At 36.3% G+C, this 25713-nt stretch overlaps 1 protein-coding gene and 3 pseudogenes across 9 annotated transcripts; 1 reads left to right on the top strand and 3 right to left on the bottom strand.

Annotated features, from left to right (window-relative positions):
- Positions 1-160: 160 nt before the first annotated feature.
- On the bottom strand, positions 161-11556 carry LOC145052411 (putative pentatricopeptide repeat-containing protein At1g10330 pseudogene; annotated as a pseudogene). 7 transcript variants are annotated; one of them, XR_013684062.1, is made up of 5 exons: positions 11272-11555; positions 9671-10087; positions 2749-2927; positions 2320-2378; positions 161-1671 (listed from the first exon to the last, which is right to left on the bottom strand). The product of XR_013684062.1 is annotated as a putative pentatricopeptide repeat-containing protein At1g10330 pseudogene, transcript variant X1 (transcript). The 7 variants fall into 7 exon arrangements; XR_013684065.1 differs by having other exon boundaries at positions 9671-10084; XR_013684067.1 differs by lacking the exon at positions 9671-10087 and having other exon boundaries at positions 11272-11556.
- On the top strand, positions 4180-6118 carry LOC145052412 (putative pentatricopeptide repeat-containing protein At1g10330 pseudogene; annotated as a pseudogene).
- Positions 11557-13650: 2094 nt separating the features above from the next.
- Positions 13651-18221, bottom strand: LOC145052410 (organic cation/carnitine transporter 7-like; annotated as a pseudogene). The gene is made up of 7 exons (XR_013684061.1): positions 18072-18221; positions 16880-17042; positions 16318-16586; positions 15984-16221; positions 14958-15498; positions 14172-14374; positions 13651-14093 (listed from the first exon to the last, which is right to left on the bottom strand). The product of XR_013684061.1 is annotated as an organic cation/carnitine transporter 7-like (transcript).
- A 2006-nt stretch (positions 18222-20227) lies between these two features.
- Positions 20228-22072, bottom strand: LOC145049491 (zinc finger BED domain-containing protein RICESLEEPER 2-like; the record flags this gene model as incomplete). The annotated part of the gene is made up of 3 exons (XM_078997888.1): positions 20228-20260; positions 20361-20474; positions 20672-22072. Coding segments are annotated over 3 exons (1548 nt in total), but the record flags the coding sequence as incomplete, so codon positions are not given.
- Positions 22073-25713: the final 3641 nt, after the last annotated feature.

The raw sequence follows: 25713 nt of genomic DNA, 5'->3' as shown, positions 1-25713 counted from the left end.
TTATTTTGGAATAAAATAAAAAGAAAAAGAACCCATTTCTCTTCTCTTTCATGCCTTCAAGTAGACTTTTCGTATGCCTATGGTAAATGAAAATCCATGTACCAAGCTTCAAATTTACACTACATTTTCCCATGACTCATAATATATTCGAAGTCAACTCTTTTAAAGAAACTATTTTGTTAATACTAAAAATCTAATACATGCAACCCTAACATTCGTTAATGTGCACAAACTAATTCTTTACATTGAGTTAACCACACTATAACCCGGAGGCTTATGAACACCTACTCCAACCATAACATTCCTCAAAAAGGCAGCATGACCCCAATTCTCAACATCAGCATAAAGACTCGATAAAACTATATATTGACCACATTGTTGAGGGTCTACCTCAAGAAGCCTTTTAGCCACCTCATTTCCTAAATCAATATCCCCATGAAGTTTACAAGCTCCCAAAAGAGCACCTAAAACAGAGGCATCAGCCTCAAATGGCATCCTACTTATGAAATCTTTTGCTTCTGCTAAAAACCCTGATCTACCCAATAAATCAACCACACATCCATAATGTTCCATTTTTGGAACAACACCAAATTGAGGCAACATTGAGTAGAATAATTCTAAACCTAAATTTATAAGGTTGCAATTTGAAGAAGCAGCAAGAATCCCAACAAAAGTAACTTCATTTGGATGATACCCTTCAATCTTCATCTTATCAAACATTTCTAAAACCTTTTTGTCTTTTCCATGTGAAGATAGAGCACAAATCATTGCATTCCATGTGCATGTTTCCTTTTTCAACATACTTTCAAACACTTTTGTGGCGTAATCTAAATGACCCGTTTTCCCATATAAATATATCAGTGATGTCCCGATAAAGGGAGTTATTTGATTCTCGTTCTTGATAATATACCCATGTATCTGCTTCCCAAATGTAACAGAATGAGCACAAGCAGAAAGTACACTAACGAATGTAGCTTCATTAGCTTTCACAGAACAATCTCTTAAACACCTTTGAAAAAACCGAATTGCAGTGTCGTAACACCCTCTCTTGCTGTACCCGTTGATGATGGTAGTCCATGAATAAACATCCCTCACAGGCATTGATTCGAAGAAGGAAACAGCAGAACCCATATCCCCATTCTTGCAAAACCCATCAAGCATAGCGTTACAGGAAACAAGGCATGGTTCAGGCATTTCATCGAACACCTTTTGTGCATAGGAAAGACAGTTGCTTTTAGCATACAAATGAATGAATGATGTTTGTACAAAGGGATCTGATAATACTCCGCGCTTGAGGGCTTGAGTGTAAAGGGGTTTAGCGATGAGGGAAGGGGTTGTATAAGCAGCAACGGTGGCTTTGGTTAGTGAAGGGAAAGTATGGGGGTTTGGTGGGATGTTATGGGAAAGCATGTGGGTGAAAAGGAGTAAGGTAGTGTGAGGGAGATGGATATTGAGGTAAGCTCTGATGAGAGTGTTGTAGAGTAAGGTGGGTATCCATTTGAAGGTAGATGAGTTGGGGTTAGGGTTAGGGTTAGGGAGGAGATTACCGCTGATGATGAGGAGGGAATGGATTTGCTTGATTTGGATGGAGTTTTTGATGAAACGTTGAAGGAGTTGCAGTAGAGATTCCGGCGAGAGAAACATCCCGGAGCCAATTCATTGGATGGTCAGCTGAAGTAACGAGACAGTATAAGATACGTATTTAATTATTAATTAAAAATTTTAAAATGCAAGCATAGATTCTGAATTTTAATAAGGAAAATAGAAACGACAAAATTTCACCTATTTTTATATTTTTTTTAAAAAGAATATCCAAAAAAAAAAATTACATATATAGCTATCAAAATTGTAGATGGGCTTTTTGTCATTTTGCAGTGACGAAATCGTAGATAGCAATGATTTCTTCCGACATGTTAACTTTACATTCTATTAATTCAATAAGCATCATGTTAACTTTACATGCTATTAATTCAAAATTATGTACTCAAAGCTGCATGGTTTCATTCTACAGTTCATCCCTCAACTAATACTAACCATAGAAAATATGTGAGTCGATCTTAAACGTAATATGCATCATAGCTTAAAAAAGTTTGGTTTTTAAATGCATAAAACTAACTAGAACAAGGTATTATCATGACGGATCTAATAAAGAATTTGTCTATAACTACAAGCAAAAGAACAACTAATTTCAATATTTCATCAATGGAAAGCCAAAATCTACAACTACTTTCAAATATTTCATCAAGACATGAAGACAACTTATAAATCTCTACTTCTCAAAGCAAAAGAACAACTACTTTTAGATTTTTAGTAACTTACTTGTTTCATTCTTGGAGTTGGAGTTGGAGCTTCTTGTCCAAAAAAAGACCCAATGGGACCTTAAATTTAAATATTTAAACAACTTAAGCAAAAAGATTTCAACAAAACTCAACATGTAAGCAAGACAATTAGACAAGTGAAATTGTCGTCAATGAGATTGGAACTTTAGGCAACAGATAGACAACAAAACTCAATTACTAATTTCAGAAACCTACCGGTGAACTTTGGAAACTCAAACCTACAACCAATTTCAATATTTCATCAATAATTCAACATCAAGATATGAAGATAACTAATTTCAAGTTTCAACAAGTAATAACTACATGCTAACCTTAATCAAATAAACCTAATTGCTAATTTCAAGTTTTCAAGAAAATGACACATAATTGAAATAACTCTAAGAACTTTGCTTAAATGCTTAATGCTTACTTGTTGCATTCTTGCATGTTCAGAGGGAAGTCGCTGAAGCTGTGGAACTGCCGGCGTGGCAGTGAAGGCTGCCGGAAAAGTCGATGGGAGTGGGTGGAGCAGGGTCGTGAGGGTGAGGCGCTATGTGCCGCTGGACAGTGGCATGTGCCTGTTTCTTTTTCATTCCCTCATCAGCTTATCTGTATCATCCCAAGACTCAAATTGATTAAGAGGGTGTTTAACCTCTTGGGCTTTTTGTTGTTCTTTTTTTTTTTATCTTTTTACACTTAACTCTTTTTGTTTGGGTTGTCAAATCTTTCAAATTTAGACTCCTTTGTTGTATTTTTTTATCTTTTTACATTTAGCTCTTTTTGTTTGGGTTGTCAATCTTTCAAATTTAGACTGTTTCTTTGGACATAGAAACTTAAGTGTAGCCCAAGTATTTTTCAATGGTTGTATTTATATGAAAAAAAAATTAACACTATTTAAGAAAATTTGAGGAGTAGGTTGGGCCTATACACAAGTCTCTAATTGCAGTTTTGTAGTTGAACAACTTGATGTTTTTCCATCATCGGTGTTAACGATAATCACTTTACCATGTATATTTTATATTAGGCATGTAAACCGGTCTAGAATCAGACCGAACTGAATACTTGGTTTCGGTTTTGATTTGGTTCTACTAAGAAATGTGTCATCTAAGAAGGTGTTCGAAATCGGAACCGGACCGGAACTGAAAACCAAATAAGCCGTAAATTGAAAACCGAAAACCGGACCAAATACCATTATTTGGGTCCAATTGGTTCTGACTCTGTTTCGGTTTTTCAGTTAAAAAGCTCATCCCTACTCTAGACTATTTACAGTACGAGCTCTAAGACATAACATTATGGGCGCTTAATCAATAGCTCCCTTTCATATGATATAGAGTTTGAGCTCAAATATTTACTAGCATAAATGCTCTATCGAGAGAGGAAAAATGTAACATCCCAAAAATACGATCCAAAAATTCCGTTTAAAATCATTAATAAAAACCATAATTATCAACCATTTCATTCATAAACCAAAATCGTTATATCAAATCAGAGTTTCATCTCAAAACATGTTCTTTTTATCAGAGTAAACATCTCAGGCTAAAACTTCTTGATTGAGGATTGGGTGAGTTGGGAGTTCATAAAACGTTCCAACATTTGGTTCACGTTTTCCTTGGCACCAGATAACGGGTTTAGGGAACCAGGTTAGAGGTCCAGCTAGGACTCAAGTTCGATTGTGTGTTAGGTCGAGTGTGTGTTCGACCCAATATGGAAGGTGTTGCCAGACTACGGGGGTAGCTGTAGCATTCACTAACAGTCAGATGGTATAAAAAGTGTTGTAAGACTACGGGGGTAGCCATAGCATTCACTAACAGTCAGATGGTATGGAAAGTGTTGTAAGACTACGGGGGTAGCCGTAGCATTTAAAAACCAAACTTTTTTAAGCTATGATGCATATTACGTTTAAGATCGACTCACATATTTTCTATGGTTAGTATTAGTTGAGGGATGAACTGTAGAATGAAACCATGCAGCTTTGAGTACATAATTTTGAATTAATAGCATGTAAAGTTAACATGATGCTTATTGAATTAATAGAATGTAAAGTTAACATGTCGGAAGAAATCATTGCTATCTACGATTTCGTCACTGCAAAATGACAAAAAGCCCATCTACAATTTTGATAGCTATATATGTAATTTTTTTTTTTGGATATTCTTTTTAAAAAAAATATAAAAATAGGTGAAATTTTGTCGTTTCTATTTTCCTTATTAAAATTCAGAATCTATGCTTGCATTTTAAAATTTTTAATTAATAATTAAATACGTATCTTATACTGTCTCGTTACTTCAGCTGACCATCCAATGAATTGGCTCCGGGATGTTTCTCTCGCCGGAATCTCTACTGCAACTCCTTCAACGTTTCATCAAAAACTCCATCCAAATCAAGCAAATCCATTCCCTCCTCATCATCAGCGGTAATCTCCTCCCTAACCCTAACCCTAACCCCAACTCATCTACCTTCAAATGGATACCCACCTTACTCTACAACACTCTCATCAGAGCTTACCTCAATATCCATCTCCCTCACACTACCTTACTCCTTTTCACCCACATGCTTTCCCATAACATCCCACCAAACCCCCATACTTTCCCTTCACTAACCAAAGCCACCGTTGCTGCTTATACAACCCCTTCCCTCATCGCTAAACCCCTTTACACTCAAGCCCTCAAGCGCGGAGTATTATCAGATCCCTTTGTACAAACATCATTCATTCATTTGTATGCTAAAAGCAACTGTCTTTCCTATGCACAAAAGGTGTTCGATGAAATGCCTGAACCATGCCTTGTTTCCTGTAACGCTATGCTTGATGGGTTTTGCAAGAATGGGGATATGGGTTCTGCTGTTTCCTTCTTCGAATCAATGCCTGTGAGGGATGTTTATTCATGGACTACCATCATCAACGGGTACAGCAAGAGAGGGTGTTACGACACTGCAATTCGGTTTTTTCAAAGGTGTTTAAGAGATTGTTCTGTGAAAGCTAATGAAGCTACATTCGTTAGTGTACTTTCTGCTTGTGCTCATTCTGTTACATTTGGGAAGCAGATACATGGGTATATTATCAAGAACGAGAATCAAATAACTCCCTTTATCGGGACATCACTGATATATTTATATGGGAAAACGGGTCATTTAGATTACGCCACAAAAGTGTTTGAAAGTATGTTGAAAAAGGAAACATGCACATGGAATGCAATGATTTGTGCTCTATCTTCACATGGAAAAGACAAAAAGATTTTAGAAATGTTTGATAAGATGAAGATTGAAGGGTATCATCCAAATGAAGTTACTTTTGTTGGGATTCTTGCTGCTTCTTCAAATTGCAACCTTATAAATTTAGGTTTAGAATTATTCTACTCAATGTTGCCTCAATTTGGTGTTGTTCCAAAAATGGAACATTATGGATGTGTGGTTGATTTATTGGGTAGATCAGGGTTTTTAGCAGAAGCAAAAGATTTCATAAGTAGGATGCCATTTGAGGCTGATGCCTCTGTTTTAGGTGCTCTTTTGGGAGCTTGTAAACTTCATGGGGATATTGATTTAGGAAATGAGGTGGCTAAAAGGCTTCTTGAGGTAGACCCTCAACAATGTGGTCAATATATAGTTTTATCGAGTCTTTATGCTGATGTTGAGAATTGGGGTCATGCTGCCTTTTTGAGGAATGTTATGGTTGGAGTAGGTGTTCATAAGCCTCCGGGTTATAGTGTGGTTAACTCAATGTAAAGAATTAGTTTGTGCACATTAACGAATGTTAGGGTTGCATGTATTAGATTTTTAGTATTAACAAAATAGTTTCTTTAAAAGAGTTGACTTCGAATATATTATGAGTCATGGGAAAATGTAGTGTAAATTTGAAGCTTGGTACATGGATTTTCATTTACCATAGGCATACGAAAAGTCTACTTGAAGGCATGAAAGAGAAGAGAAATGGGTTCTTTTTCTTTTTATTTTATTCCAAAATAAAATAACAGTAATATTTAGTTGCTACTTGCTACCACTCCTTACAAAATTACAACATAGTATATAGATGCTATCATTATCTTATCCTATATGGCTTTAAAAAAAATCCTATGTACATCCTTAACAAAATGCCATGTCATTTAGTGTAGTTAAATACTACGGAAACTAGAGTGTTTTGTTACATAAATTGAGCAAGAATTTAATATTAGTTTTTGAAATAAATAGTTGATACGCATTGAACAAGGCGACAAGAATTCAAGAAGTAGTAGTTTGTGACCAATGGAAATAGGAATAAAGTCCATCTTAGGGGTGTTTGGGATTATTTTTGATGTTAAAAATTCTTTTTGTAAAATGATTTTTTGGTTAGGGACTTTTTTCAAAATATAGTCATTTTTAAAATGTGTTTGTATTAAAAGTCATCTTTTCATATTAAAAAGCCCTAAAAGTCAGGATTTTATAACTTTTGAAACACTAAGGTTGCGTTTAGTTACGGAAAAACAATTTTCATTTTCCGTTTTTTGTTTTCCCTTTTCGATTTTCATTTTTCGTTTTTATTTTTCATTGAAAAATTTAGAAAACGCGTTTAGTTAAACTTATTCGTTTTTCATTTTCAATTTTAGAAAATTAGAAAACATGTTTAGATGTGTATTTTTCCATCGGTTTTTATTTTTAGAAAACGGTAGCGTTGGTAGGGTGTGGGTGGGGGCGGTGACGGTAGCGGGTCGACGACGGTGGTGGTGATGACAGGCGATGGTGGTGGCGGCGGCAATTGTGTCAGTAGTGGTGGTGATGGTGGCGGCAGCGGTGGTGGTGGTGCTAGTGACGGGTTAGTAGTGGTGGTGGTAGGTCGGTGATTGTGGTGGTGGTGTTGGGTGGTTGGGGGTGCGAGTGTGTGTTTTTATGTGTGTATGTGTGTGTTTGTGGGGGTATGTGTGGGTTTGTGTGTGTATGGGTGTGTGTCTGTGAGGGTGGGGGTGGGGGTGGGGGTAGGTGTGGGTTTGTGTGTGTGTGGGTGTGTGTTTGTGGGGGTGTGTGAATGTGTTTGTGTGTGTGTGTGGCTGCGTTGGTGGGTATGTATGTGTGTGTGTACGGGAGGGTGTGTGTGTGTGTAGGTGGGTTGGTGTGTGTGTGCGGGTGTGTGTGTGTGGGTGGGTATGTATGTGTGTGTGTGCGGGTATGTGTGTAGGTGGGTGGGTATATATATATGTGTGTGTGTTTGTGGGTTGGTGTGTGTGTGTGCGGGTGGGTGTGTGTGTGTGGGTGGGTATGTATGTGTGTGTGCGGGTGTGTGTGTGTGGGTATGTATATGTGTGTGTGTGTGTGTGGATGGGTGGGTATGCATGTGTGTGTGTGTTTGTGGGTTGGTGTGTGTGTGTGTGTGTGCGCGTGGGTGGGTATGTATGTGTGTGTGTGTGTTTGTGGGTTGGTGTGTGCGGGTGGGTGAGTATGTGGGTGGGTATGTACGTGTGTGTGTGTGTTTGTGGGTTGGTGTGTGTGTGTGCGCGGGTGGGTGTGTGGGTGGGTGGGTATGTATGTGTGTGTGTTTGTGGGTTAGTGTGTGTGTGTGTGCGCGCGCGGGTGGGTGTGTGTGTGTCGGTGGGTATGTATGTGTGTGTGTGTGTTTGTGGGTTGGTGTGTGCGGGTGGGTGAGTGTGTGGGTGGGTATGTATGTGTGTGTTTGTGGGTTGGTGTGTGTGTGCGGGTGGGTGGGTGTGTGTGGGGGTGGGTATGTATGTGTGGGTGGGTGAAGGGTGTTAAGGTGGGGGTAGGTAGAGGTGAATGGGGTGGGAGTGGGTGTGTGTTTATATTTTAGAAAAATTTTTAATTAGAAAAATATAGAAAACAATGATTATCAGTTTTCCAAAAATTTCCAACCTATTTGTAATTTTAGAAAACGGAAAATTTTCATTTTCCATGAAAAATTTAGAAAAATAGACGAACTAAACGTGTTTTCAAAATTCTCATTTTTCTTGGAAAATTTTTCCGGAAAACGGCTCATTTTTCCGCAACTAAACGCACCCTAACATTTCTTCTTGCACACAAAAAAAAAAAGTTATTTTAAAAGATTTAGAGCATTGCCCAATCATCTTTTTAACTATTTTTTTAATTTTTTGGAAAAATTAAAAAACGTTTCAAAAACCCCCTTATAATCGTCTAGTTTCCCCCCATTATTTATTAAAGAAGTAGTAAGCATGTGCACTCTTCTCTTTTGACCAATGGAAAACCACAACGATGAATCGATCAATTTCGGGAGATCACTGATAGTACCAAGTGTTCAAGAACTTGCTAAGAAATCCATCACCAAGATCCCACCTCGGTATGTGCGCCAAGATCATAATCAGAAACCCTTAAGTTGCGTTTAGTTGTGGAAAAATGGGCCGTTTCCGGAAAAAATTTCTAAGAAAAATGAGAATTTTGAAAACGCGTTTAGTTCGTCTATTTTTCTAAAATTTTCACGGAAAATGAAAATTTTCTGTTTTCTAAAATTACAAAGAGGTTGAAAATATTTGGAAAACTGATAATCATTGTTTTCCACATTTTTCTAATTCCAAAATTTTTCTAAAATATAAACACACACCCACTCCCACCCCATCCACCTCTACCTACCCACACCTTAACACCCCCCACCCACACACACATACATACCCACCACCACACACACACACACACACACCAACCCACAAACACACACACACATACATACCCACCCACACACACCCACCCACCCACCCACACACACCAACCCACAAACACACACACACATACACATACATACCCACACACACACCCCCACCCACAAACACACACACACATACATACCCACACCCCCACAAACACACACCCACACACACACAAACTCACACCTACCCCCACCCTCACAGACACACATACCCACACACACACAAACACACACCTACCCCCACAAACACACTCATTCACACACTCCACCCCCACCCACCCAACACCACCACCACAATTACCGACCTACCATCACCATCACCACCACTAACCCGTCACTAGCACCACCGCCACCGCTGCCACCGCCATCACCACCACTACCACTGACACAATTGCCGCCGCCACCACCATCGCCTGTCATCACCACCACCGCCACCGACCCGCTACCGTCACCGCCCCCACCCACACCCTACCACCGCTACCGTTTTCTAAAAATGAAAACCGATAGAAAAATACACATCTAAACACGTTTTTTAATTTTCTAAAACTGAAAATGAAAAATGAATAAGTTTAACTAAACGCGTTTTCAAAAATTTTCAATGAAAAATGAAAACGGAAAATGAAAATCGAAAAGGGAAAACAAAAAACGGAAAATGAAAATTGTTTTTCCGTAACTAAACGCAACCTCAGGGATTGGAGAAGAACGAAAGCTAAACCTGATGCCTTGCTGTCAGACCGGGGGTCTAGGACGGTGGCGTCGGAGGTCTCGTGTCGGCGGTGTACGACGAGTTCGACCGAGAGGGTTGGCATGGAGACGTCAAAGAGTGTAGAGGAAAGAAGAGGGAGGAAGAATGAATAGAGGCGGAATTCTTGGGTAGGGTTGGGCATAAAGGGAAACGTGTCTTTTTTTTTCTTTCAGATGTGGTTTCAGATGTGGCCTAGAGTCTGATCGAGATGCAAAAATAAGAGATAAACAAACACACTTAGGCCCCGTTTGATAGTTGCTGACTGAGAAAGTTCTGACTGGGAAAGGTCTGTCTGGATAAAAAATCCTGACTGAGTAAGAAATCTTGTTGTTTGATTGTACATCTGACTGAATGTGCTGAGTGATGAAAAATGACCATTTTACCCTGCTGTTATATATAGTGATGGATTAAATTGTTGAATAATTATAAAAACAAGTACATCCAAACTTCCAACTGTCCCAACTAACCATATAAATATTAAATGGAAAATGACCCTCTAAATTTCCACATTTATACTCTTTCCCAGGATTATCAATTATCATCGACTAATCCATACTAGTCTATACAAATATAAATATACATTTTTAAGAATTACTGTTTTGGAAGAAAAACTATTTACTTGATAAAAAACAACAACATACCTAGGAAATTCCATTATAATGGGATAGGAAGGTAGTCGTGTATCCATATAAAAAAAAAAAAAAACTACTTTGTCACAATTCACAAAGATGATCTCTTACATAAAATATTTACTTTATGTATCTCATAATTTGTAACTCATCATTAGTGTTTTAATTGCTTAAACTCACATAATCCAAATTAATGTCATCACATAAAATGATACAGCATATTTGTTTTGAATTTGAGTTTGAAAGTGTGAATCTTAACTAGTCAAATAGCCTATTGAAGAGATTTTGGGTGTTAGGTGAAATCATGTATGGAGAAAGAAGATTTGAAGGGCTTTGCATAAGAAAATTATTATTCTCCAATAATTATAGTTTCTGTTGTTGTGCAAAACAGGGCTTAAATTAGGAAAAGAACAATTTTTTATTTCAAAACTAATTTTTGATTTCTGATTTCACAAAAAGGGCAACAACTCAAAACAAATCAAATCCTAAAACATTAACCTCAAAAAATATTAGGAAGAAAGGGAAAGCTTCCTGTTGTGACTTGCTTCTATGCAATTTGATACAGGGAAACAACTCAAAACAAATCAAAACAAATATGACACACAAGAAAAGGGCAACAACTCAAATCAAATCAATTTTTTATTTCAAAACCAATTATTATTCTTCCTGTTGTTTCTATGGAATTTGATACAGAGAAAGCTACAACTTTGTGAACAACAATGGCAAACAAGAAATAAAAGTCTAGCTCTCAAGCATAACCGATTTCAAAAATTATTAAGAAGAAAGGGAAAGCTTCAATTTGATACAGGTAATTAAAATTTCAGATTTATTAGAGCAAATCGGATTCTGATTTTATACATTATACATCAGATTGCATAACATGATAGCATAAGCGATTCTGATTTCAAATAGTATTAACATAACAGGAGAAGATTAGCTTACCCGTTTTTGATGAATTACAGTGATCTTGAATGACAGGGAAAGCGAGAGAAATTGCTCGGAGATGGCGAGTTCTCTTTAGCCGGCGAGATGGTGGCGAGACGGCAGCGACGAGTGAGATGGCGGTTAGCTGTCGATGGAGGAGGCGGCGATTTTTGTGTCTGCGCTTTTTTTTTTAGGTTACGTTTGAAAGAATGGGTATCGGATAACGAGGGAAGAAAGATAACAGAGGGGTAGAAGCGTCCTTATTCCCAGTCATATGTTACAAAGCTGACCGGGTAAGACATTTGGGCCAGACGGCTAACTGACAAAGCATATCATCAAACAGTAAATGTCTGACCGAGTCAGCCCATATGTCTGACTCAGACCCAGTTAGACGGGTATCAAACACCCCCTTAATTGGTTAGATTAAGACATGCTTCTTTTTAAGAGGTATTAAGTGGTAAACAAACAGTCTCTAAGCTTATTCTTTCCAAAAACACGCAAATAAGTTTAAAAATTAAATGGGCAAATGTAAAATACATAATAGGATCGTTGCATCATTTTCCCTAAATTATAATACTAAAAAAACATGTTCGGTACCAATGTTTTAAAAACCGGTTTTTTAGTTGAACCGGTATGGCGACCGATTCGACCGCCGGGTCAACCGGTTTCTATAATTTTTATCATTTTTTCTTATTTTTCTACACATACATATATACATACATTAAAACATGAATTTGACGTCTACAAGTTCAAACATTAAAAATATGCATAAAAATAAGTTGTAGATCAATCTAAATATATTAAAACAACACATAACTATAAGTTTTACATCAATTCGCATACGTCAAAAAGAAAATAAAATATAATACCGAAACAAAATATAGTTTTAGATTAATACAAGTGCATAAAAAAACATCATATCATTTACCATATGTTTTTATTGAGAAAAATCTAAATAAATGTGAAAAAAAACCCACCAAAGTTTATTATTGAAAATGATTTATTTCCATGTATTTTGAAAAAACCGGTCGGTTCAATCCTGTTCAAAAATTGGTATAAAACCAGTGATAGTTGAATCGTTCCCTTCCCTGGTTCCCGGTAGGGATGAGCATCGGAACCGGGTACCCGTTTTTGGAACCGGAACTGCCTTAAGCGGTTCCGGTTCCGATTCTCGTTTTTTTGGAACTGCTACCCGCTGGGTACCCGCCGGAACCGGTTAATATATATATATATATATATATATATATATATATATATATATAGTGTGTGTGTGTGTGTGTGTGTTACTCAAACCAGTTTAGAATATATATTGGTCCGGTTTTGTCCGTCTTTGGTCCGAATTGACTTGATTTGAATAGAACTAAATTGCGGTTTTATCGACAAAAGTTAACAAAATTAATGTAACCGGGTTACCCGCTCCCAGAACCGGAACCGCCGGTTCCGGGACTGGTTCCAAACATTTAAGAACTATCTAGAGCGGTTCCGGTTCCGGTTCTAACTTTCTAGGAACCGCCGGTTCCGGGACTGGTTCCAAACATTTAAGAACTGTCTAGAGTGGTTCCGGTTCCGGTTCTAACTTTCTAGGAACCGCCGGTTCCGGGACTGGTTCCAAACATTTAAGAACTGTCTAGAGCGGTTCCGGTTCCGGTTCTAACTTTTTAGGAACCACCGGTTCCGGTTCTCGCCAAATGAGGCGGGTACCCGCCTATGCTCATCCCTAGTTCTCGGTCTAATCGGTTCGACCGGTCAGTTCAAACCGGTTTTTACAACACTCTTCGGTACTTATTCTTTTAGATTAATTATTGTTTACTTAAAATTTGCAAATTTAATTCCCTCCGTTATAATAAAAAAATAGAATAAAACTATTTTGGCGGGGTAATTTGACTAAATTCCATTGTTCGAGTCTAAGCCCACAATAATAAGAATTTGTCATGAAGTGGACACGACTATTGGGCCTGAGTCGTGTTATTAATTCGTTCACCCTTCAGACTTATTTATTGGGCTATGGGATGATGTCCAAAGGTAGTATCCCCAACATATATTGTAATAAACAATAAAGTTTAAATAAAAGATGAACATGTTGCTGCATCATTGTTGTTTTTTTCTTTTGCAAGTTTTGAACAGATCCCAATTACGATTTTAGGTGTGACATTAGAGTGTTTTAATATGGTTGTAGATATGAAAATGTGAAAGTTCAAATCTATGCACAATTTGTAATGTGACTTTAACCCATCAAAAAATACACAGATTTTAGCTGAATTCCACATGGATGATTTTAGTGATTTAGATAGGATGTATATTGCGCATGAAAATCTTTGGCACATCTTTTATATGCGATTAAATGGAAAAATTCTTACTTTAATGAAATATCCGAACTTTGTAGTAAAAATAGAGGACTTATTAACATTTTTGAATAAAAATGTAACAAATTGAATTGTTTATACATAGTGCCAAGATATGAATATAAATTACAAATCTACTCCATTTCAAAACATATTACAATTATCATATAATCGATTACAAGTTGCTAGTATGTATGTGTGTGTGTGTTTTCCTAAAAAGTAAAAACTACAAACAATCATGAGGAGTCAACCCACTTCTAAAGTGGTTGCAGTTTCAGGAACTGTAGAATCAGTGAGTTCTCTTCCGCTTGTCTCAAAGGGGAAAAGCATGACACAAACACCCGAAGAAAAAATAACAAATTCAAAGAGGAGGATGGCGGCGGTTTGATGGCAGCCATGTATCAAACCCACCGCCACCAGCGGACATATCATGCCGCCAATTTGCCCCACCGAGCTGCCCACCCCAACACCCGTTGTTCTCACTGATGTCGGATATATCTATATATAATAATATAATAATATTAAGAAATAAAAGCAGAATTGTATGATAAATAAAAGCAAAGTTGAAGGACTTGCCTCAGGGGCAAAAATGTAAACCACAGTGAAGGTTGTTGTGATGCATATTCGAGCCATAAAGAGAAGAAACGTTGTGAGAGCTTGAGGTTGTTGGAAAGTCAATGGGAGCAAGAAAATGCAACAAAGGAAGAACATTGTTGACATGGAGCGCTTTCGACCCAATTTATCGATTGTAAAAGCTGATATAATAAGTCCCGGGAACTCTTGAACCAAATTAAAGGTAAATCTACTCAGCCAGATTATCTTCCACAGATGAACAATGTAATGTATTAAACTATGAAAATATGTCTTTTTTTTATATATTAAAGAAAAACAAAGGCGTTGTTTAGAAAATATTTGAGAAAATCAAGGCAATTAAGAGGAAAGTCTTCTTTCATAGTCTTTCTCCATTAAGTCGAGAAAAAGAGGCATTCTCATTAAGTCCTAACTTTTTACATATTTGCCCTCATTTATTTTTTCGTTCTATTTTCTCAAAGGGATAATGACATAAAAGTCATTAAGTTTGGTAGAAATGTACGAAATTTCCCTTTTGTGGATTTTAGGTTCATTAAAGCACTTACGTTTGGCAAGAATGTTCGGTTTTACCACGTAAATTAGCAAAAAGGGTAAAATCGGAAAGAAAAAAAAAAGTTGCAAGTATCCGGTATTAGTGAACCTAAAATCCATAAAAGGGTAAATCCGCATATTTCTGCCAAACTTAAGGGCTTTTATGTCATCCCTTTCTAAAATGCTACCAAACATTATTTATCCAAAAACGGGACCCACACATGCATATACAAAGCATACCTGCAAAACTAGTGATGAAGACATCTTTGTAGCTAACCTCCTCCGAGCCTTGAGATCGTGATCCATTTGGTCCACAATTATTCGCACCATTATGCAACTCGGTTGTAAGAAGCACAAGCCCATAATAAGAAAAAGCATTCCCAAAGAAAACCACCCATAAAAGCAAAGTCGGCTTTATCAATTCCGGTGAAAACAACATTGCCAATGTTGACACATTACTTTTACTATGATTGATAACTTCCGGTTTTTCATCATCCGTGTGCTTATTATTATTACTCTGAGGGAGCAAGCGTGCACCTTCTGATTCCATTGACTTGACATTCAACTCGATTTCATTGTCGGAAACAAGGATTCCGGAGGGAAGTGATTTCCCGTTTATCTTGGCAACTTTTTCCAAGATTCGAAGGGCTTCACTTGTTCTTCCTTTTAAGCATAAATATCGCGGTGATTCCGGGACTACACGGTAGAATACAAGGAGGAGAGATGAAGGCAGAGATGAGAATGCAAGTAATCATCTCCATCCCAATGTTGGCATCACAAACTACAAAAAAGAAAATTTAAAAATATATTACGAAAGTAAATATAGAAAATATATCAAGAGATGGGAGGGGCATTTTTGCCTTTTACACAAACGAGAGATCAAGAGCGAGTCCCCGTCCCACCTTTTTTGGGTGGGAAAAAAAAATTAATTTTTGTCCCCTTGACATCAGTCCTAGTCCCAATGCAACTGCAAGTCAAACACAGTACAACTGTTTCTGTCCTGTTCTGCATAAAAAAACAAAACGGGCCCAAAAATGGCCCATTTTGTATGACAAGACAAAGCAGAACAGGACAATTTTGTACTGCATTTGACATTCATTGGACTATGACTAGGATTGATGTCAAGTGAACAAAAATTTAAATTTTGTCCCACCCAAAAAAGACTGGCTCTGGATCTCTTGTCTGTGCAAAAGACAAAAATGCCCTTTGTCATCCTCATTGTCAAAAGGTATAGTTATAATGAAAGGAAAGGAAGCATATATATACCCATGCAACAGAAGCCTCGAAAACAGTTCCAATAGTCCAAAAAGCTGAAAAGACAACCATCCAAGTGCCTCTGCTTGGAGCAGGGATGAACTCTAGAAACCAAGAAGAGAGGACGGGCCCACCTCCAAGACCAATTCCAACAAGACAGCGAAGAATGATGAGACATGCGTAGTTAGGAGCTAAAGCACTAAGCATACCAGCCACAGAAGTAACCATTGCAGTAATAAGAAATCCTTTCCTATAATATTTAAAAAAAAAAAAACAATAAAACAATAAAACTACAACTACAAATCATTTTTTTTTTGAAACATTTAAAAAAAATGGAAAACTATACCTCCTTCCATGTTTATCTGCAACAACACCCCATGAATATGCTCCAACCAACATGCCAGCAAAGACAACACTAGTAATCATGCTTTGTTCATGAGAGGAAAGATTCCATGCAGACTGAAGTGCGGGTCCCACAAACGAAAGAAGCATCATTTCCATGGCTTCTGAAATCCAACCCATCCCTGCATACGCAAGCACAAGCATTTGGAACTTCCCAAATCCTACGCTTGCAAGTGCATCATCCACCGTGTAGCTTCGGCTCTCGTCTCCCATCTTTGCAAACAATTTAATTCCATAACTTAGCTACATTATATATATATATATATATATATATATATATATATATATATATATATATATATATACACACTTGAAAATATCTATCCAGTTATAGCATTGAAAATTGCTTTGTATTTAGATAACAACATAACATTGCTATAACTGGATACATTTTTCAAAGTACATCACAGAAATAGAAAGAAATGAAAGTAGAATGTTGTAATAAACAAATGAATGAAAGTACATTGCTATTTCTTGCATTGATCCCTAATAACTACATAATATACCATTTTAGCGCTTGGACTTTGACTCCTTTTTTGGGTTAGTGAGGAGAAACTTATATTCTTTCTCATAATGGAAACCGGAAGTACTTTTTATCCAAAGATATGGGAACATTGGCTAGCCCAGGCCCAATTAGGCCCATTTAGAGAATCACAAGCTTTTTACCTTCTGGTTGACCCATCAAAGCATGCAACAATGCCAAATTCAACATTTTAGCATCCAACTTGTAACTTCACAAAATGATCGGAAAGTAATAAAAATTAACTACTTTTATATTGTTATTTTTCCCAAGTTTTTAACCACTACCATAACAACTTTTTATTTTATTTTGTTTTCTTACACTACAATAATGTTCTTCATGGAATGCAAATGCATGCTTCCATGTAGGTTTGTTCATGTCTATTATTACCACATTAAAACAAAAAATATCCCTTGTATTTTTTATATTTGTTTATGAATATGTCAACAGGTTTAGAATGTAAATAATGAGAAATGACATAACCACCCTTCATTGACTTTTTTGTAGATTATTGTTTGTGTTATATGCTCCACATGCTTTAAAGAGGAGACAACTAGTTATCAATTTTTGGTGTTAGGAAAGTTATTTCAGTCATTTACACAAATGAGGGAGGAATGGAATAAATTTCATGACTTTATGGAGGGAAAGTTGAATTCCTTAACTAATGGAATTCAATTCCTTAAGCATTTGCAACCAATTCCAGCCAAATCCCAAGGAATCTGGCAAACCAAACTCCCCATAATGTAGTTTTCATATCAGAGCATTATTTGTTCATAAGTTACAAAATAAAATTCGAGGGCGCTGACCTAAATGCACAGGGTTAGTTTTTATTTTATTTTTAAGTCAAGAATGGTGAAATAATTTTCTGAAATCGATGATCGCTTTCATAGGGAATGTAAGTAGCAATTTGGAATAAGGTCAACCATCATACTTTAAACAGGAAAGATCCATCAATACAGATTCAGGTGAAATTATAAAAAGGCATATCGGAAACCGTATGTAAATGAATTGGCTTCCAACCAATGATCCAAAAAAACTGGAAAATAAAACCCAAATTTGAAACGGGTTAAGAGTTGTTGCAATAAGTCCCAGGAAAATTAAATCTAGAATGACGTACAGTATGGATAATCAAGATAGAGATATGATACGTTGATAAAAGGGTTGCAAAAGAATCGAACCTTAAAGAGCAGGAGGATAACGGAAGAAATCAACGAAGAAGCAGGAGAAAATGTAGATGAATCTCGGATGTGTTTTGACTTTGACAAGCCTCAATGAGTTTGAGAAAATTATGCGACCATCTATATGACAGAAATGGAAAACCTAACTTTTATTTATGTTTCTCATTGGTGAATGGCAAAAAGACCGTGTGAAGTTTACACGTTGAATGCAATAAACAGTCAGCAAACATCGTTATTATAGAATTTTTTTTTTTATACTTTCGTATATATTTCTAATTAAAATTTAAAATATGTATTTGTCAAACCTAAAATCTAAATATTATATATTTTTTTTTTCTTTTAAAATATCGTATTTACCTATTATTTTTTAAATATATTTTTTAAGTTTTTTGATGGATTTTTATATTTTATAATCATATTAATATATATAAAACAAATTCACCAAATTGCCCTTCAATATTAAAACCAATACATGAGATTGAACTCCCCAAAAAGCTATCTATCCCGTTTGCCCTAGTTATCTAAGTCAAACCCTGATCACGTAGATGGAGATCGACTCCTCAATACCAAAAAAATCTTTTACCTATCAAAATGTTAACAATCCAATCGATACCCACAAGACTATTTTCACATAATTCGACTTCTTTTGTAACACCCAACCAATCAGGTAATTTCCTTTCTTGTTTCAAATTACCAATTATTGCAAAAAAAATGGTCCTTACGCCCTGCATACTCGGGGCGTACGTTGGGCGTAAGCTTTAAAAAGGACGCGGATGTTTAAGAGTATGCATGGCGTACTCAATGGAGACGCAAGGCGTACTCGGCAGATATGCAAACCCTAATATTGAGGATTTGAACCATATTTAAGCAACCTTAACTCCCATAAACCCTAACACCTTCAGCCTCCATCCCCCCAAACGACCCCTTGCAGACCCTAATTTTCATTTGAGAGTTTTTGAGTTATTTGAGTGTTTTATGTCCAACCTTGAAGGAAGAAGATCATTGGAGTGCACTTGGAAAGCTTCAAGCATTGTAGATTTGGGAATTTCACCTCTCAAGCAACCTCCAAAAGGTATATAATTCTGAACTTGATGAGTGTTTCACTAGATCTTGTTAGTTAAGTTGTGTGCATTTTGATCCCATATTCTTGGCATAGTTGAGTATGAGCTACTCCATACCTAATGAGTAGCCTTTTCAAATGTTTTTGAAGTGCATGGAGTCATAAAAAATGTGATATTGATCCTTTCCTTTCATCCATTCATGAGTATTGAGGCTTAGAATCTTATGATATGTTAAGGTTTTTAGATTTGGACACTTTCTAGTCATGCAAAGTTATAAAGTTGGAAAGTTTATGATTTAAGAGGTTATTTAGGGTTAGATTTGAGATTTGGATGTAAGGACTTAAAGGAATAAGCACTTAATGAGGAAAGTGGGTGTTGGTTGAGTATGCAAGGCGTACCTAGTGATACGCAGTGTGTAATAACTAGGGCCTCGTAATCTAGAAAGGGATTCGCAACGCCATGTGTGGTAATAGAGTATGCAGGGCGTACTCCGCGTGTGTTGACTCTTTGATTTTTTTACTTTGACCTTTAACCATAGACTTGACCAAGTTTGACTTAAGGGAATTTTGGGAAATTCAAAAATAGTAGAGATTGGGTCCCTGTTATTTGTATAGGTGATCTATAGAGGCAGTATTTGGAGCGGTGATCTGTTCAACTATTTTTCAGATTGTGGGGTGAGTTTTCCTCATTGTACTTAGGGGTGTAAACGAGTCGAGTCGAACCGAGTATTGCCAAGCTCGAATCTCGACTCGCTTAAAATACTTGACTCGAACTCGCCTCGAGCTTAAATCTGAAGCTCAAACTCGACTCGTGAAATACTCGATACTATCGAGCTCGGCTCGCGAGCTCGGTTCGACTTGACTAAAATTAAAAAATAAAAAAAGGTGAAAATCATCAAAAATTAAAAACATTCCATATGCTTTTACATTGTCCAAAATAGCAAAAATGCACAATAAACCATCTATGTCTTTGCATTTTACATATATCCAAAATACCAAAAAGAAACATCTATGTCTTTGCATTTTAAAAATATCCAAAATACCAAAAAGAAACATCTAATGTCAATATATCATCAAGCATCTATGTATTTGCATTTTACCAATTCAGCACCAACACAATCTCTTGTACCTGTCAAAATAACAACAATAACCAAAAAATACAACACAAATAACCAAAAAAAACAGCAAACTAACCTAAACAGCAACATCAAAAATCAGCACCAAAAAACAGCAACAGTGGCAAAAAAAACAGCAACAGCAGCACCAAAAAAGCAGCAACAATGGCAAAAAACAGCAACAACAGCAACAAAAAAACAGCAACAACAGCAAAAAAACAACTTAACCTGAAAACAACAAAAATTAGCTAAAATTTACAGTTTTAAACATTTTAAATATGCTTACTTCTCATGTATCTGTCATGGAATAGGAAGATTGATCTCCATTTGTTGTTTCTCTTTATGAAACGCATAAACACGAGAACAATAAATATATTAAATTATAAAATATAAATAAAAAGTAATGAGAAACAAATGAATCATACCTTGTTCTTTCTTTTCAAACCATGGAGGCTTCGACACCAATCTCCTCCACAAAGTAAGACTTCAACCGTTTCGGGAGCCAATGATGCTCTATATGTGTCAATAACTCTACTACCCGCACTAAAAGTAGCTTCCGATGCAACAATGGTGATGGGAATAGCAAGTATATCTCGAGCCATGCGTGATAATATACGATATTTTAACGAATTTGATCGCCACCATTGTAAAGCATCAAACGGTGTTGGGCCAGCATCACAAATGTAACAACCCTCTTCAAGATAATTATCTAAATCTGATTTTTGTGGTTGTATATTTTCAACTGTTCTTACAAACTGAGCAAACTCGGACCATCCGGAAGATGAGGGTTGAATGTTCACATTGTTTCCACTTAAACCAACAACAGTTTCACAATTTCCTTCACCGCCACTAGAACAATATTCATCCACATATTCTCCATACAATTCATATAAAGCTTTTTTAACTTTGTCTATATTTTCACAAGCTTCCTGTTCGGGATATATCCTAGGAAAACAAAACTCAATAACCCTCATTTTGCACCTAGGGTCTAAAATAGCACCAATCAACATCATCAAGTTGCACTCTCCCCAATACTTATCAAATTTTTGTTTCATGCACCGAACCATGTCATGAACAAAATAATATTCGTTAGGATCTTGAAGCTTCTTGTCCAACAAAACTTTGATTCTATAAACTTCATTAAGAAATAGGTTTGAAGTTGGATACTCACTACCAGAGATAATATTAGTTGCAGAGTAAAAAACTTCTAAAATCTCACATACCTTTTCCACCTTTATCCAATCTTCATTTGTGGGACAACTAATGTAGCGTGGCTCTCTTTCTTTGTACATTGGAAATACCTCTTTAAATTTGATTGCAGCGGACAACATTTCATATGTTGAGTTCCACCTTGTCTTGCATTCAAGAATAAGTTTTCTATGTGGCAATTGTAATTGTTGCACAATCTCAGAAAACAAGTTGAGTCTTGACTCATTTTGATTGATAAATGTGACAGAGTCGTCTATATCCTCAATGATATGGCCAATTCTAGAAAGTCCATCTTGAACCATAAGATTCAAGATGTGTGCACAACAACGTACATGAAACATCTTTCCTCCACAAGGCAACTTCTTAACCCTTGAAAAAGTTTCACTTAAGATCCTAACAGCCGAGTCATTATTTGAGGCATTGTCAACCGAAATAGTAAACACCTTATTCTCAATGCACCAATCCTTCAAACACTTATAAAGATTGTTGGCAATCTCAAGCCCACGATGAGGAGGAGGTAAGTGAATAAAGCTAAGAACACGCTTCTGTAAATGCCAATTAGAATCGACAAAATGGCCTGTAAGAACCATATATTCGATCTTCTGATTGGTAGACTTTCATATATCTGTGGTCACACTAATCCTTGAAATAGATTTCAATAAATCCTTCAGCTTCTTCTTTTCTATCTCAAAAACTTTTTTACAATCTGCCTTAATGGAAACACGTGAGACGGTTTCCCACTCAAGCATTCCGCGCTTTTGCATCATGTTAAACCCCTCTTCCTCAACAATTGTGAAAGGATGTTCGTGCATAAGTATCCAATGTGCAATTGACTCTCTCATTTTCATCATATCAAACTTTCCATCAGTAAAGGCGGGGGTGACATGTTGTGAATTACTTCCCGAATCAACTACTTGCAAAGTGATCTTTTGTTGTTGTTGGTCATAAAGTTTTTTTGGGATACATTTCTTCAAGTGTCGTCCCAAATGACTAGTACTAGCGCTTGCTAATATGGAGAGTTTACTTTTACAATGTATACATTGTGCTTTTTTAGTCCCATCAGACATCATAACTTCTTTAAAATCACCCCATACTGGAGAAGTCTTTTGCCTTTTCTTCCTTTCAAAATGGGAACTTTCTTCATCTGCATTTTCTTCTTCAGTATTATTAGGAGGGCTATTTCTGTCATTTACAGAACCAGTGTTCTCATGTTGTTGGTTTGCAGCAGAATTTTGCTCTAATGTTGGAGCTGATGAAACTTCAGGTCTACATGATTCCATCTGCAAAAAATCTATATGACATTATGAAACTATCAATGGAAGAAATATAATTCAACAAAATAGATCAACAACTTTTAATGAAAACCAAAAGGAAACAGACAATATCATAATAGTAGGCAGGGAAAATAATTATGTAAGAAATCTATATTACAAATTTTTTTAGCATAATCTAATCTCATACCTAAATGCTAACAATAATCTATAATAGAAAAGAATTTTGTTGTGATTGACTGATTTCTTAGTCCATACATCATAGAGTGACAGACGTGAGTGAGAGACATGAGTGAAAAATGAAGATAAGTTAAGAAAAAAACACTTCGTTAAGCACAACATGAATATTGAGTAACGAAACTCCCAAGTCCCAACCATGTGAACTCATACCAATCAACTACTGAAGTGCAAAATACAAATCGAAATTATTTCTTATAACTTTTTACAATATAAATTACACTACAGAAAATCAAAGATAACATTCACTAAAATTTATTTGGAAATTTTGAATATTGATGATAGTGATACCTTTCTCAGGCTTGTGAACGTCGACTAGCCGGAGATTTTTTCATTGGCGGCGGCAGGTACTGATACCGACGTCGACTGTAGAATGTAGGTGGTCGACTGGTCGGTAGTGGACTAGCGGTTGTCGACGCCTCAACGGTAGAGGACTAGTGGTGGTCGAAGTCTCGAAGATAGCAGGTATTGTCATACCGGAAGTCTGGAACGACAATGAATTGAGGATTTGAGGTATAAGATTCGTCAATGGAGTATGGAGGGAGGCGTGTAATTTGTTAGGAATTAGGGCTAGAAAGTGTAAAAACGTTTTGAAATCTTTAGTGTCTTATTTCCTTTACCGCCTAATAGAGTATAAGACTAATAGTTAAAAATATTAAAATTGTTTAATAATTTACTAGATGTATAAAGGGTAAAAATGTAATTTTATAAATACTCAATTAAGCTCACGAGCTTTTTGAGTCGGGTAATTTAATACTCGAGCTCGGCTCGATAATGTACTCGAGTAGCTCGAGCTCGAGCTCGACTCGACTAAAGCCGAGTCGATTTCGAATATTTTCCGAGTTGGACCCGAGTTTCTCGTGAGCTGTCTCGTCTCGTTTACACCCCTAATATTTGTACTTATGGGCAAAAGGCATCGATGTCGACCCACTAGGTTATATACCCTAATATATAAGATGTTGATATGTTGTAGTGATATGTTAGATCTGCATGATTATTTGTTGTTGTTATATGATTTATCTTTTGCATATGTCGAAATAGTGTGGTTTGGGTTGAGGCTTTACTGATATGTGCGTAAGCCAACAGACCCGGGTATTCTAGTCTGATAACTGATTAGGCCGAGGCAATCCAGTCTGATGACTCTAAGCTAGGGGTAATCAAGTCTAATGATTGTTTTCGTGTGGGCATAACGTGTGTCACGCGCGACGTGCACTCTGACAACCAGATCCGTCGAGATTCGAGAAAACATGGACAAACGAGAAGGTGAGATGTGTCCAAAGTTGGGTTGAGCTAGCGTGCACGTGCGCGCAGCGCACACTAAGATCGGACGCTATAAACGGAAACCTCACTCACTCTCTTTTTACACCTCACAACATTCTCTACTTGTAACGATCCGAATTTGCTTCCGTCACTTCCATTATTCGAATAATTATTTCACCAATGATTTTAGTTTTATAATAGTAAAATGAAATAAATTAACTAAAATGAAGTTATTTAATATTTAAAAGGATTAATCAATAATTAAAAGGTAGCGATTTAAATAATGGGTTTAAGGGATTTTATGGTTAATACAATTCATTAAAAGATATAAATGATGTCGAGAGGTTGGAATGTCATTAAAGGAAACATAAAATTATTAAGAAATCTATGGTTGGAGTATGTGACATCCTCATTTTCACGGCTAGAAAAGGCCGATTTCATTATGTTTATTTCATTTCAGAGTATCATTTTTAAAGAATTATAATGCAGAATTTGTTCCCAATAATGTGATAATATTATTACCAAGCATTTCCAAAGAAATGCGTTTCATTAATAATTTTGGGAGGTCATCGTCAATACAGAAACATAAGCATAACAAAAATATTACAGGTCTTACAATAGCTAATGGCATATATTTCCATTAATCTCTCATCATATCCAAACATTAAGTACCTTCGTATCGATACTAGTGATACAAAGAAAACGAGTGGGTCAGGTTGGGAAATCTGGCGAGTACATATGGATTTCAATCTCACGATGTTAAAATATTGTAACATCCCAAAAACAACAATAAATTTTAACTTTTCAAAAACAACCCATTAACCATAAAGTTTCTACAAAAAAAAACCCATTGTTTCAAAAGTATTAATCAAAATCAGAGTATCCCAAAATCCAATGTCATGAAAACATGAATATATGCATGATTAAAACTTCGCTTTCCCACAATCCTCTGAAGTACCTAAAACAATAAACCGAAACTATAAGCCAAAGCTTAGTAAGTTCCCCCAAAGTATCATCACACAACATAACAAAAATAGCATGCAAATGTGACATCCCCATTTTCACGGCCAGAAAAAACCGATTTTGTTTATGCTTTATAAAAATCAGATTATCTCTTTCAATAAAAAACGTTGCGAAATTTGTTCCTATAAAAACATGATAATTTCATTATCAGGGCATTTCCAAAGAAATGTATTTTTATTCCTTTTAAAACATTTGGGATGTCATCGCCAATACAGAAACATAAGCATAAACAGAACTTACATTCATTTACACCAGTGATCTATATCTTCTTAATCTCTCAGTGTAATGTAACTTCACATCGTCACATGTGATAGAAGTAAACTGAGCGGGTCAGGTTGGGAAACCTGGTGAGTATATAGGGTTATCAACCCACAGTAATATAATTATTATGTTTAATCATCAAACAATTAACCCAATTACCCATCCCCATTATCTTCTTTATTCCTAAGTACCTTCCCTAAGGATTT

The sequence above is a fragment of the Lactuca serriola genome, chromosome 5 (assembly GCF_051521515.1).
Source record: "Lactuca serriola cultivar US96UC23 chromosome 5, Lser_US96UC23_V15, whole genome shotgun sequence".
Lineage (NCBI taxonomy): Eukaryota > Viridiplantae > Streptophyta > Magnoliopsida > Asterales > Asteraceae > Lactuca > Lactuca serriola.
This window is presented reverse-complemented; position numbering and strand designations above follow the sequence as displayed.